General features: G+C 40.0%; 1 protein-coding gene across 7 annotated transcripts; it reads left to right on the top strand.

Annotated features, from left to right (window-relative positions):
* The first annotated feature begins 2880 nt into the window (after nt 1-2880).
* On the top strand, nt 2881-7013 carry LOC115587558 (cell surface glycoprotein CD200 receptor 2-like). Of its 7 annotated transcripts, none has more exons than XM_030427453.1 (5): nt 2881-3023; nt 3635-3688; nt 4117-4422; nt 4795-5315; nt 5407-7011. In XM_030427453.1, exons 1-4 carry the CDS (start codon nt 2945-2947, stop codon nt 5268-5270), a joined length of 915 nt encoding a protein of 304 aa, XP_030283313.1. In that variant the 5' UTR covers nt 2881-2944; the 3' UTR covers nt 5271-5315; nt 5407-7011. The 7 variants fall into 7 exon arrangements, with proteins under 7 accessions (XP_030283313.1, XP_030283316.1, XP_030283315.1 ...); XM_030427456.1 differs by lacking the exon at nt 2881-3023 and having other exon boundaries at nt 3261-3688; nt 4795-5064; nt 5226-5315; nt 6658-7013; XM_030427455.1 differs by lacking the exon at nt 2881-3023 and having other exon boundaries at nt 3261-3688; nt 4795-5064; nt 5226-5315; nt 5420-7011.
* Nucleotides 7014-14150: the final 7137 nt, after the last annotated feature.

Below are 14150 nucleotides of genomic sequence, written 5' to 3'. Positions count from 1 at the left end.
TATAAGTATCCCACTGTCATGACTCTGGTTTTATGTCTTTGTATCTTGTCTTGTGTCTTTTGTTCTTCCATGCCCTCATGTGTCCTTTAATTTCTCCCGTGTATTTTCCTATGTTCCCTCTGGCTCCCTCTGTCTATTGCGTTGTTCCCTTCATGTTCTCATGTGCTCCTCCCCTTCGTTGTCTCACCTGTTGGTCCACCTCACCTGTTCCTCGTCTTGTCATCAGTGTCTGTGTATTTAGTCTCTGTGTTCCCTTCACTCCTCGTCTGGTCATTGTTCTTGTCACCGTCTGTCTTTGTCCATGCTCCCGTCCATGTGCCTGCTCCTGTCTGATCCTTGTTCCCCATGATATGTGTTTTGGATTTGAGTTTTGCATTTTGCCTTTTGATTTGAACTTTGCTTTTGATTTGAACTTTGTCTTGCTGTTTTTGATTGCTACTTTGCCCTGCTTTAATTTGCTACTTTGCCTCTCGCCCCCCGTTTTGCCTGCTTCTGTTCTTGTGTTCAGCTTTTAAATAAAGCTCGCCTTTTGTTTCCCCATATCCTTGCCTCTCGTCCGTAACTGCATTTGGGTCCACCCTCCCCTTTTCCATAGTCTTCCCTTTTACCCCAACCTGACACCCACTCCTCACACTGATTATTTTGTTTTCACACTTGTACTCTTATACAGCTATTTGTTTATGGTGAACACATCAACATGGTTTCTTTTATGAAATGCTGCGAAAAAATCTCACAGAAGTATGACCTTCAGACAAAGGGATTATTGCCATCAGTTTCTTCAAACGTTTTCAGTGATAAAATTGATTATTACAACAGAATTGTGAACAAAAAGTACTTTTAAACTTATAAAAAGATCAATGAAACCACAATAAACCACTCCATTATCCATCCAGTCAAACATATAAATAAATGTGTGTGGATACAGGCATTGACATAAAATGTACGCATTCTGCAGACACAAACAAAACATGAAAATATATATTCTTAATATCCATCTTAAGTATTTTTGAGCCATGTGCAGCAGTTCTCAGGACAGTTGCATAATGAGCACACTCTAAAATGCTGCTTTATTTATGTGCTGTGGACACAATTACAGAAACATGACATTGTTACATCATGGACGGACACATAGTGGCTTTAAGTTTCTCAGTCAATCAGGTCCATGTGTAACTAACAGTAAAGGCTCCGAGCTGTTAAAACCTTTTTATATGACTGGCAATATTCTTCAAGTCCAACAAGTAAAGCTTCCTTCTACTCCTCCAATTCTAGATAATGTGGTCTTCATGCAGCGTATGTGACAGCGTGGCACTGTCAAAAGCCTTGTTTAGTGGGATGTGTGTCGAGAACAGATATAGGGCAGTGTTATGGTATAGACCCTGTTTATAGGTTTCTATCTCTTGGACAAGACTGGCTCCTTTTCGTGGTCTGTACTTGCTGGAATGACTCAGGACTGATGAGTATCCAGTACCTGACCTCCTCTTGGACATTTTTCACTTTTTCATTTACCCTGTGGTCTGTGATGACCTGATAAATGGGGTGTGCAGGATGTTTCATTTATGTTTTTGAGCCCTGCTGGGTTAGGCCCACCCAGTTCTCAGGTGCTAATTCACTGTGGGTTTATGGGTTTACAGTTAAATGCCTGAAATTAGGTCTGTGGTCACCACAGGCTTGAGATGCTTACACGTTTTGTTCTCTGACAATTTTTCTATGACAAGTGTAATTTACTGTTCGATACAATACTGTTTTGATGTTATACGACGAACAAAGATGTGAATTGATTCAGAAATATTAACACACATCTTGGAGACATTTGTCTAAAACTGGAAGTGAAAAAGATGCGATGTAATCAAACGGAAATGTTAGCTAGGACATTGCTAATGTGGTGCTAAAATCAGCTAATGGGTTATCAAAAATGTTGTTTTACCTTGAAATAAGGCCGAATGTGCCCCCGAATTGTCACCATCAATCACAATCAATTGGTAAGCTGTGAAATAACAACAATTTGTTCCAACAATTTGTTTCCCGGCCTGAGCTAGATGTTGGAGGGAAATGGCTGCCGTGTGAGTTAGGTCTATTGCCCATACAGTTCAGTAACGTTTATGTAACTGGTATTTAGTAACATTAATTCTTCGTGATTATTTGGCAGTATTGTGCTCTAAATAACGCATAATGTTAAATCTCTCCTGAGGCTGTCACGAGATAATACAAGGAGTGAGATGGTAAATCCTCAATCCTGAACATATGTCACACATCATTTCTTCTACTTTTGAAAACCGTGCTACTTCAGCAAGCCTGTTTCTTTATGTGGTAAGTGGCTATGACTTCCTGTGGTAAACAGCAGCACAGTTTTTTCTTTCCAACAAGCCTCACACTCACCCAGTATGCAGATCTGACGAGGCAGCGCCTCTGACAGGACTGTCATAAAGGCACAGAAACACACCCATGTCCCATGAAAAGCTGGAACTGGTAACTATGATAATAATAGACTCGGCATTGATGTGGGCAGGTTTACTTACTGTGCTGCTTTTATTATCTTGAGCAGGATTCCCTCAAAGAGAAAATGTGAATGTATAAAATAAATTGATCTGCATGACTTCCTGCTGGGTTGCTTACAGGGAAATCCCCAGTCCACTGAAGTGACAAGCCCACTTAAAAACCTTTAGAACTATGTGTCCCAGATTTTGTATTGACGATGACCTCAATCTGTGTAAAGAAGTATGTCTGTAAGGGTGTATTACAGTATTGAACTGCAAAAATAATACACAATATGCTGCTTTCGTGTGCGTGCACATCCTGAACTACTTTGTATTGATGCACTGAACATCTCACATGTGCAGGATGGTCTTCGGATTTATGTACGAGGTCAGGAAGTGGTAAACTTATCTCAAGTGAAATGTGCCTCTGCAGTAGCTGCAGTTTGAGATGATATCTGAGATCTCAAGTGATGAACATGCCAAGCCTAATGGACAGACTGCTGATGTGTTACTGTTTCACATGTGTCAGTGTCTATGGACTAGGACCTGGTAAGACATAATAATCTTTTATCTAATGACGTTAATGAGATTGAACATTTTGAAAAGGTTTAAGTCATTCATTTAAGCAGGAACAGCAACCCTTTAGATTACGGCTTGATAGCTACAGTGTAATATTTTAGTATATAAGGGTTATAAATGGATAAGTACTGGGTATTTCTCATGTACGTTAGGTTAGAGGTTTGATAAAACAAATAAATTACAAGGCAGGGAAAATGGTTAAAACAGGTTCATACTATGTCTCTTTTATCTTGTGATATGACTTTCAAGAGAGCATGAGGGAACAGTTTTACTAAGTTGGAGTCATTAACTTTCAGCCCATCAGTAACAGTGTAACTGTTTGGCATTGATGAGGTCTTTTATATAGTGGTGACTATCGCATTGTTTGTAGATGGGATGTGCATTGTGTGTGTAGATCGGCAGATTATGAATGAACCCTGAGCCTTCACTGCAGATCGTGCTCTTTGGCTGTACATCCTTAATAACAAATAGCACACAAACCACCCAGATTGTTGCTTTATCAACTGGACACTTGTGTGCGTTTTTTTTCTCATTGTTTTACAAACTTTTTCTTTCCTCACATCCACCTCCATCTCAAACAGGAACTCATCATTCCACCTCTCCGAGCTTTAACGATTCTTCTATCGGTGGTGATGGTAAAATCATTTCTTTCCTTTTCTCTCTGGCTACTTTGCAGAAGGATTAAAATATTAAATGATACAAGTGAGGGCACCTGGAGTTGAAAATATGAATGTACGTGTCCATTTCTCCTATTAATCATTATTTCCAACATAACTCTTCTTTGCAGAAAAAAGGTTTAATATTAATCTTTAGTCAATTTTGGATTGTAATTATAATCTTTTAAGGGACTCTACCAAATGTTTGCCCATTTCGTTCTGTGTAAGATGCTATTTATTGTTCATTTTATTTTCCTCTCTTGTCAATGTCCAATGCAGAACTGAATCTCTCTTTTACATGTTTTTGTGTTCATCAGAACATGTGCACCGTGTGTAATAAACCTAGAATATAAAATCGGTACAATCTAGGCACCGCCATGTGTAAAGTATTCTTTTCTTTTTTTCAGTTGTCATACATTCAGCCTTCAACGAGGGGAGTGACGTAAACTTGACATGCAGCAATAAGACGTGGAATGAGACACTATATGTTATCTGGACAATACAGTTGAAATACAGAAATGAATGCAAGATATCCTTAGATGATGGAGGGCGAAGAGTAGACACATGCAAAGATGGCAAGTCACTCTATACATCCAGCACTCAGTCATACTTGCACATCCCAAACTTGACCAATGGCGACGAAGGGGTCTACAAATGTGAGTCGGTTTATGAAGGAGGAATCGATCGTTATGAGATCAACGTGGCCATCACAGGTAGGACTTTTCTCCTCACAAGGATAGAAGATTTTTTAGAATTATATTTAGAAAAATAAAGTTTACTTATCAAATGTAAAAAAATTCACCCAAATCAGGCAAATTCTGCCTGCCTTTCCTTACTTTTATTTCATTACCACAGGTAGTTTTATGTTTTACTCGCCTTGACATATCTACTACTGAACCTGTTCCTTCCACTACAAAATGCGAGATATTGTCAGTTAATTTCTGTTGCTCTGAACTCTCAAGACACAGTATCCCTGATCCTCGGCATAATGTACCGATCTCACAGTCCTGTTGAAAATGTTCATCTGAGTATAAGAGATAGCGAAAAAACAATCTAATTTATCTGTTTTGTCCTCCCTGGCTCAGTTCCTCCCAGAATATCAGCCTGGTTAGAGAAAGAGGACAACAAGATGGTGGCAATGTGCAAAGCTGAAAGAGGAAAACCTGCTGCCAACATCTTCTGGAGCCATGAGGGAAACTTATCGGATGTGAAAACATCGTCTGACAAAGATGGATTTTTTACAGTAGAGAGTCGTCTGGAGATCTCAGAAGGAACGAACACAGAAAACCTGAACTGTGCTGTCAGCCACCCGTACTGGAGAGAGGATAAGATTTTAGAACCAAAACTCACAAAAGGTCAGATCTTTCAGAGAGCATTGGACAAGAGAAAGGCTCTAAATCTGGGTTTAAAACAGCTACTTGGTGTTTTGTATTATATTTCATATGATAACTTTGTAAATATATGGGAGCTCCAGTATATTATTAACAAGTCATTAATCATCACTCTCTCACTACAGGTTATTTTTGGCCACGTATCCTTACTGTTGTGTCAATCCTGGTGATTTTGGCAGGATTTTTACTTTTGTACAAGCGAAAATAATGTTGAGGTAAGAATTTTCATTTGCTGAGAAATTCATTACTAAAATTACACTTGCAAGTTTCTTGTCTGAGCTGGTTTGTGTTTCCACGTTCTGCCAGGCGATGTCAGCAGGCGATGTCAGCAGTTTGACACCTCACCAACCACTTCCCCTGTCACCTCTGGTGTGCCTCAGGGCTCTGTCCTGGGGCCCCTCCTCTTTATCATTTATCTCCTTCCCCTTGGCAATATCTTCCGCAAACATAACATCACTTTTCACTGTTACGCAGATGACACCCAGCTCTACCTCGCCAGCAAACCCACTTCCAACCTCCCTCCCTCCTCCCTTACCGACTGCTTAACTGAAATAAAATCCTGGTTCACTTCAAATCTACTAAAACTCAACTCTGACAAAACTGAGATCCTTCTCATTGGCACACAGTCAACACTTTCCAAAACCGACAGTTTCCCCCTCATCATTGATAACTGCTCCGTTTCCCCCTCCCCACAGGTTAAGAGTCTGGGTGTCATCCTCGACAGTACACTCTCCTTCCAATCTCACATCAATAACATCACCCGGTCTGCTTACTTCCACCTACGCAACATCAACCGCCTCCGCCCCTCCCTTACTCCCCATACCACTGCTATCCTCGTCCATAGTCTCATCACTTCCCGTCTGGATTACTGCAACTCCCTCCTCTCCGGTCTCACCCACAAATCCCTGCACAAACTTCAACTGGTCCAGAATTCAGCTGCCCATGTCATCACCAGAACCCCCTCCATCCACCACATCACTCCCGTCCTACAGCAGCTCCACTGGCTCCCGGTCAAGTCCCGCATTGACTTCAAAATCCTTCTGCTAACATTCAAGGCCATTCACAATCTTGCCCCCCCATATCTTTCCAATCTTCTCCATATCGCCACTCCCTCTCGCACCCTCCGTTCATCCTCCTCCATTCTGCTGACTGTCCCCCCTGCCCGTCTCACCACCATGGGGAGCAGAGCTTTCAGCCGCTCTGCTCCCCGGCTCTGGAACTCTCTGCCACCCGAAATAAGGAACATCACTACACTATCTGATTTCAAGTCCAAACTCAAAACACACCTGTTTAAGATCACCTTTTTTAGTTAAATGAATTTTCTGTCAATTTTTACTGTTTTCTTTTCTTGTGTACTTTGTGGCTTAAATTGTCTTTGTTTACTGTAAGGTGTCCTTGAGTGACAGAAAGGCGCCTATGAAATAAAATGTATTATTATTATTATTATTATCTGCACTGGTGAGTAATCTTTCTGTAACTCTGCAGTTCAAAGCTCTGTCTGTTTTGCTGCCACTGCTAAGGTTTGTTGACATCACCTCTATGTCTCTCTCCCCCAAGGAATCGCTCTGCCATCTACCGGTGGACAGCAGAACATCGTCCACCATCGTGATCATGCACTGCTTTTAAAATTGTAGGCTGCTGCTACTATAATTAGCTTGACCCTCACGCTGAATATTTAGTTGAACTGAAAAAAGGAAACTACACAAATGTATTTCTGTCCAGAGAACATGGCACATTTGAACTCTTTTAATTTTGCACAGTGGTGGAGGAAGTATTCAGATTCTTTACTTCTGGGAAAATGCTGTAACCAGACTGTAAAAATACTCTGTTACATGTCTGCTTTGAAAACGTTACTCAAGTAAATGTCTGTGAATGTTATCAGTATTTAAAGTAAAAGTGCTTGAAGCAAAACATGTGTTGTATGATTATTCTTTCATCCCTTTAGTTTGTCTTTAGTCACGCATTAATGTTAAAACAGTGTTTCACAGTTGCAGTTGTTGAGATGGAGCTCACTCTGAACTATTTTGTATAAGTATGCAACTAATGACTGTCCATGAAATGTTGTCATTGTGATGTCTGTATTTGTTTCATGCGTATCATATCAACATCTGTACAATATGTCTCACATCAGGTTCAAATTGCATGTGTATGAGCCGACTGTCATGTCAGCATGAGGAGGGGACGATTGTGGCGTGACAGTTATGGCAGCATGACTACCAGTTTTTAACAAGACGTTTTTTTCAGTCATGATTGCGGCGATATAACTGGGAAAGACAAAGCATATTCTGTCCCTAATCCTAACTAAGTGATTTTTGTTGTATGATGAGTATTTCCCTTATGAAGTAATCTGCTGATTATTTTCTCCATTACCTGATTGATTGTTTGGTTTATAGAGATTCTGAATATAGTAAGAAACCCAGTCACGATTACACAAGGTCCATAGTGACACCTTCCCAGTGTTTGTTTCATCCAATCGGTCTGAACCTCAAAATAATTTACATATACAATAAAAAAAATTTAAACTGATTTTAAATATCAGCAAATTGTCACATTTGAGTGGAAACATAAAATGTTTTTGCATTAAAAAAAATACTTTGACAACTATCGTTATAGTAGCCAATCAAGTTTATTTGATTGTAATTAGACCGAAACTTAACTGGAACCTATTTAATACTTGTTTAACTTATTTTTCATGCAAACAGGCTTTATGATTCCACCTCAACAAATGTGAACACATGCTGGTTTCCCTTTTTAATTTTATCAATAATTTTAAAAGTGCAACATGTACGAATTGGCTACCTGTTTTACACAGTGTGTAATAAAAAAGAATCCTTAATTTTACACATCATTTATATTTATATTTTAGTATTTAGTTTATTTATCTGATTAAAAAGCTAAGAGAGCTTGAGTTATATAGCAAAAATACTGCTTGCGGGCTTGCAGGTGGTCGAGTGGTTAGAGCGCATGCCACATACGCAGCCGACCCCAGTTGGATTCCGTCCTGAGGTCCTTTGCTGCATGTCACATCCCCCTCTCTCTCCCATATTTCCTATCTGTCTACTGCTTAATAAAGGTGTCTATGCTGGAAAAAATCTTTAAAAAAAATAAAATAAAAAATTACTGCTTGCACACATCTGCTAGGTGAAAATAGCATATCACTGGTCAGCAGGTGAACTTCACTAGATGTCCCCGCATATCTTTGACATAATGTCCACATGTTTGTCATATTTGTAAATTTCTGAATGTTTTGATCTAAAATCCGTAAATACAGCACCTTTAATTGACAAATCAATCAATGAAACCAATCATTTCAGCCCTACAAGTGTGTAGTTTACTCTGAAACAAAACATTATTTTTAAGCTCTTGGTGGCTATTTATGCAAAAATACTACTAATTAAATATAATAGCAATGATTATTGGTAATAGTAATAATGAAAAGAGAGAAGACTCAAGTAAAGTAAAAGTAACTCGAAATTGGTACTTAACAGTGCTGGAGTAGATGAACTTAGTTACAGTCAACCACTCGCCTCTCAGTAACATGACTTGCTCTCTGTTTGACCTTCAAACAAAGGGATTATGACATCAGTTATGTCGTAACAAATTATATAGAAATACAACAGAATTGTGAACAAAAGTTGTACTCTGTAAACCTTTAATCAATAAAGATGTCAATAAACACACAATGAAACAATGGAAACACAGTCACACATATAAATAGTTCTGTATAGATACAATTGGCATTGACAACAAATTAGCATTCTGCAGACACATGCAAAACATAAAAACATGTAAATTCTCAAGTCTTAAGTAACTTTTCTTAGTATATCTGGTTGGTGTGCAGCCATGCAGTAATTCTCAGGAGCACTGAAAGATGAGCACAAACTCTGAAATGCAGATTAAGGTTTGTGTTGTGGACACGGTAACATAAACATGAAATTCTTCCATCATGGATTGGATATTTAGACAATGGCACAAATAGCTACTGAGGCAGCTAAACGTTGGTCTAAACTTCAACAACTAAAGCTTTAGTTTAAGGTGGAGCAAAGCTTTGGCTCTGTTTCAACAGACTTCAGATAAAGATCAAACTTTCATTGGCAGCAGAGAATCATAGAGTGACAGCAGTTGTTGTCACACAAGACAACCTGACCAAAGTCTCTTTCTGTTTACAGGGTAACAGAGCTGTTACACTGAAAGTGACACACGGAATGTTGTTTGAAGAACTGTTTCACCACACAATTTATTAAAATGTCTTTTTTAGTTCAGCAGGAACCCCCCCCCCCCCCGGTGCCCCATGGTTGAATAAAACGCTGCGAAAGTGTCTTCTTGGATGCCCGTATCATAGATTAAACATGATAAAGTGCTCTCTGTGGTGCCCTTCCAGTCGACAAAATGTGGTGAAGTTTCCTGTAATCAAGACTTTCTGTCCACCACATTAACTGGTGCCCTTTTTACCGTTTTGCTCCTGCCCCTCAAACATCCTTTCTGCTGTTGGAGAATATCACCCTTCAACAGCACATCCAAAAGTCAACAATGTAGTCAGCATACTGTGCTCTGAATGTACTTTTTTTGGTTGCTAAAAATGTTCTCAGACTTTCGGTATGAATTTGGGTCACAGTGCAAATATTGTGCCAAAGTCAAGTTTTAGTACAACCATGTTGTTGACTGCAAAAAAAATATGTGCTATCAGAATTTTTTTAAATGAAGCAATGATTGTGTAAAATTGCAAGCACATAGTGATATTAAAATTCCGTCATGCAGCTCATTGTGTAACTCGTACGGTACAGGTCAGAAGCTTTGGGAAACGTTGCAATTCTTGAAGAAGTTCACTTGAAGATGGCGAAAGTTCTGAATTCAGTTTCAGAAACGTATTGATTCCAGATAACGTGCTGATGTCACGATGTTTCAGGAATCCAGGTTTATCAGACTAAAGAGCTGCAGATTCTTCTCTTGAGGTTGGGATTGGCTCTGTAAGGAGGTCAGGTGTGATGCAAGTTTGTCTTCTTGCCGGAACACCACACTTGTGTTACCTCAAATTTGGAGAGAAACTTCACAGGGCTTGGCGTTTCCATGACCAGCTGTTGTAGACTGTGGACGTTTCTTTTTTTTTTTTTTTACAATTTGACAGTTTTTCCATTGACGATGAAGACTTGGTTAGCAGTTTGACTGGGAACAAGTTCTTAGATGCCAAGACAAAACATTGGACAAAAAACTGACTTCTAGATCAGCATCTTCAGCCTGAGTGAAATTGTCCCCTTGTTTCGGGTTATCCCATCAGTACATAATCGTCTTCACATTCTTCTTTAGATGAGCACTCAGACTCCCGTTGAAGTGCTGCTGGGACATTGACCGTAGCATAGTCACAATCATCATCTGTGGTAGCTCTGGGTCTTCTTGAGCTATTGACAGAGGTGTGGTCGATCGAGGCATATGTAACATCCTCCGGAGGCTGTCATGAGACAATTCACAGAGTGAGATGGTAACTCAATCCTGAACAACTTTTTAATGCAGTGCCACTGAAACAGGCACTTCTTTGTTGTGATAAGTGAAATTAACCTCCACACAGTTTCTTTAACCACAAGCCTCACACTACTGTTAACCCAGTATGCAAATCTAACAAGGCAGCACCTCTGACAGGGCAGTCATAAAGCACAGAAACACACCCATGTCCCATGGAAAGCTTGAACTGATAAGATTTATGCTCAACAAAAATAGACACAGCTTTGATGTGTGCAGGTTTACCTTACTATCTGTGCCTCTCTTATCACCTGGAACAGAATTCCCTAAAAGAGACAGTGTATATATATATATTATGTTAATCATTGCTAAACTGTATCAACTTGTCTTAGTGACCACTATAAAAACTATTAAAAATGTGGTTTTACCTTCACTTTTCTTCTTTGTCCTAAAGTGGAACAAATTCAAATGATGAGACCAAAATGTTGACACAGACATTCAGATCTACGAAAGGTGACGGACAAGTTCATGGCCTATGGTAGAAGGAGTTAGTTGCAGAATACATAGCACATTTATGTTTCAACATAGTCCCCTCCTACATAATTTGTCCTGGACCTCCACAAAATGCTCCACAGCAGACACCATCATGACTGTCAAAATCACAATCACCAAGCTCCTTCTTCATAGTGGGTGAAGAGGTAGAAGTCTGGGTGTGTCAAATCAGGAGATTCATTCCAGTCCCCAGGATAAAATGTGGGAACTTAAGGTTTCTGCAAATCACAGGTATGCTCACATTTATACAAGTCATCGGCTATGTACCACATTGACATGTTAACCAAAAGGTGCCTTATCACATTTATGTTTAATATTTATGACCTAACTTTCATGTTGGGAGGCAAGGGAAGGGGATGAGCCATGTTTGTCGCAACTAAAACATACTATGTTCCAGACCTTAACCATGTGTTTTTTGTGCCTAAACCCAACAAGCACAGTGTTGTGATACAAAATGGTGATTGGGTTGGGAGAACAGGATGGATGTTGGATGAGTGTAAATCTGCATTTCCTAGATTGCAGTCATCGCCACTGGGGACTTGCCGTTTTCAAGAACCGGAAACACAGCGTCCAAAAAAGTTACTAAAGGGCCCAGTTGTGTGATTATGTTGGTGGATTTTTGAATGAAGGTGAGCCGCTATTGCTCTCTATAAGCTGAGCAGAGAGAAGCACTAGAGAGCAGTCCACAGTCCAGCATCATTAAACAACTTAGAGCTGTTGTAAGTGTTGTCACTGTTTTAGCCAACTTCATATCTATACTGCAGCTAGCAGAACCCCCCTCCTCTGTGCATGAACAGGCAGCAGTAACCGTCGGACATAGCAGCTAAAGGGAGGATCGGCAGGCTTGTAGAGGCAACGAGAGAGATAGAGAAGGTCTGCACTTCACGTCAGGTTAAAATCCACAGACAGAAAGGCCGATAAATAGGTGATTAATACATGTACATTTTTAGAAAATATCACATAGATCCCCTTTAATGTCAAACTTAATAATCACTCAAAGTTTAGAAATGTGTAAGTCATCTCGGTCGACCTCTGGCCACAAACTTATCAATCACCCCTCGTACAAAGCTTACAAAGATTGAAAATGCTAATTTAACTTCCACTTAGTGGATTCACATGTTGTTTGCATCTTAAAAACGCCATTTCACATCAGTAGATAAAATCTGCAACAGCTTTAGAGAGGTGTAGGTTTTAGCCCACAGCAGTGTTTCCTTGACAGCTTACCAGATGGCAGTGTGTGGTGCAACAGGAAACACTTTGCCTACAACCCACATCTGTCCAAGTCCAACTGTCTATGTCTGTGACATGGGAGGTAGAACTTTGCATGTCCTCAACGTCACGTTATAACAAATACATACTATTTTTGAAAATAAAAGCTGCTCATGTTAATTCTTGATGACAGAAAACAGTCTATTCTTAGCCAGCAACCACAATTTCCTTGCTGAAGCGAATGCAGAAGAAGAATCTTGCAACAGGGCCAGAATGCAATATTGTTTCTTGTTACTAAGTGTAAAGTGTTTCCAGCTCTCATGTTTCTTTTATTCTTTCATCAAAAAATGTTCTCACCCACATTTTCTTAAATTTCAAGCATTATAAACGCAGCAGTTTCAGGAAAGCTTTCAAATGTAAGTACCACATACTGAAAAATTTGCTTTGTGGCATGTGAGAGTGTCCTCTCATAGCTGTTTTAAGGATGATTACTCACCTGGAGGTGCAGTTTCCCATGATGTTCCCACAGAATCTGTGTGTCTACACTGAATTTGTCTGCGGGTGGCAGGTGCCAGTGCCTGGTTGTAAAGGAAGGACTGTGGTAGACGCTGATCTCACTGATCTCTCTGCTTGCTCATAGGCCAGAGTAAAGAGAGAGAGAGAGAGAGAGAGAGAGAGAGAGAGAGAGAGAGAGACAGACAGACAGAGAGAGAGAGAGAGAGAGAGAGAGAGAGAGAGAGCGAGAGATTGGGGGGAAGGAGAGAGCATACAATGTCCTGTTTGTGTGTTATTTTTATTTCCTGTGCATGGTGGTTTCACACAACACAGACACACACCCACACACACACACACACACAAATGCATGCCCTGATGTTGTAAGGGAAAAACCTCAAGTACATTAAATGAATGATCAATGAAGTCAGTGAAGTCAGCAACACTGTTCCTCTAGAAAATAAACAATTTCAAGAACATCTGCAAGGTTTCACCAAACCTATCATTTAGCAGGTGGTAGGTAGATCGTTGACGTGATCCTATCCTGAGCTGTGATGTGTGCTCTTGTTGCTCTGCTGTCTCATTTGCATGATTGTGCAAATTTCCTTGATGAGGAGTATGAGGAAGTGGCAGATCTTTTTTTTACATTCAGAGGAAAGTCCAGTTTTTGTTTACATGCTGTCTTTGTCAAGAGCGCGCACAGACCTAAAACAGACCTAAGGATGCTGTGATCATTCGGAGACAGTCCTTTCATAAGCAATAAGCTGTGAAATCCGTCTAAAAGGGTCCTGTTAAAGTTCACCTGTCAAATATCAGATGTTTGAAATAAGTAAAGTAGGTAAATTGTCCCGAATATTCAATAACACAAACCATGTTCTCATACGTAACCTAACATCATACACTGGAGGGAGCTGTTGGATCAGTCTGGGTGATTCATAAACCACTGAGAATGAACGTGCCCTCAGTTGGCTGTAGAGTAAGTGTCACCTCGTCTACTGGCTGCATTGAAACAAACAATACATTAAAGCACTTGCTATGACTGGTATCAATGCACCACATGTGTAGTGTGAATACACATTCCCCACCTGTGAAGAAAACCGTAATCCTAACTGCCTCACTTGTGATTGCACTCTGGCAGACTTTTGTTTTTTTCTTCCCCTGCAGCAGCTGTAGAGATTTGCACAGATTGGATAAGGGGAGCAGGCAAGCATCTTATTATTTCATAAAAATGATGAGAACATTCAAGTGGCCTCTGGTGCTCACTGCTGACTCATGGTAGCAGTTCATAAGTATGCAAAGGCTTTTTGTGGCTAACCTGGCTTCTATGGTAATACTTTTTCTGT

This window comes from Sparus aurata, chromosome 9 (genome assembly GCF_900880675.1).
Source record: "Sparus aurata chromosome 9, fSpaAur1.1, whole genome shotgun sequence".
Lineage (NCBI taxonomy): Eukaryota > Metazoa > Chordata > Actinopteri > Spariformes > Sparidae > Sparus > Sparus aurata.
This window is presented reverse-complemented; position numbering and strand designations above follow the sequence as displayed.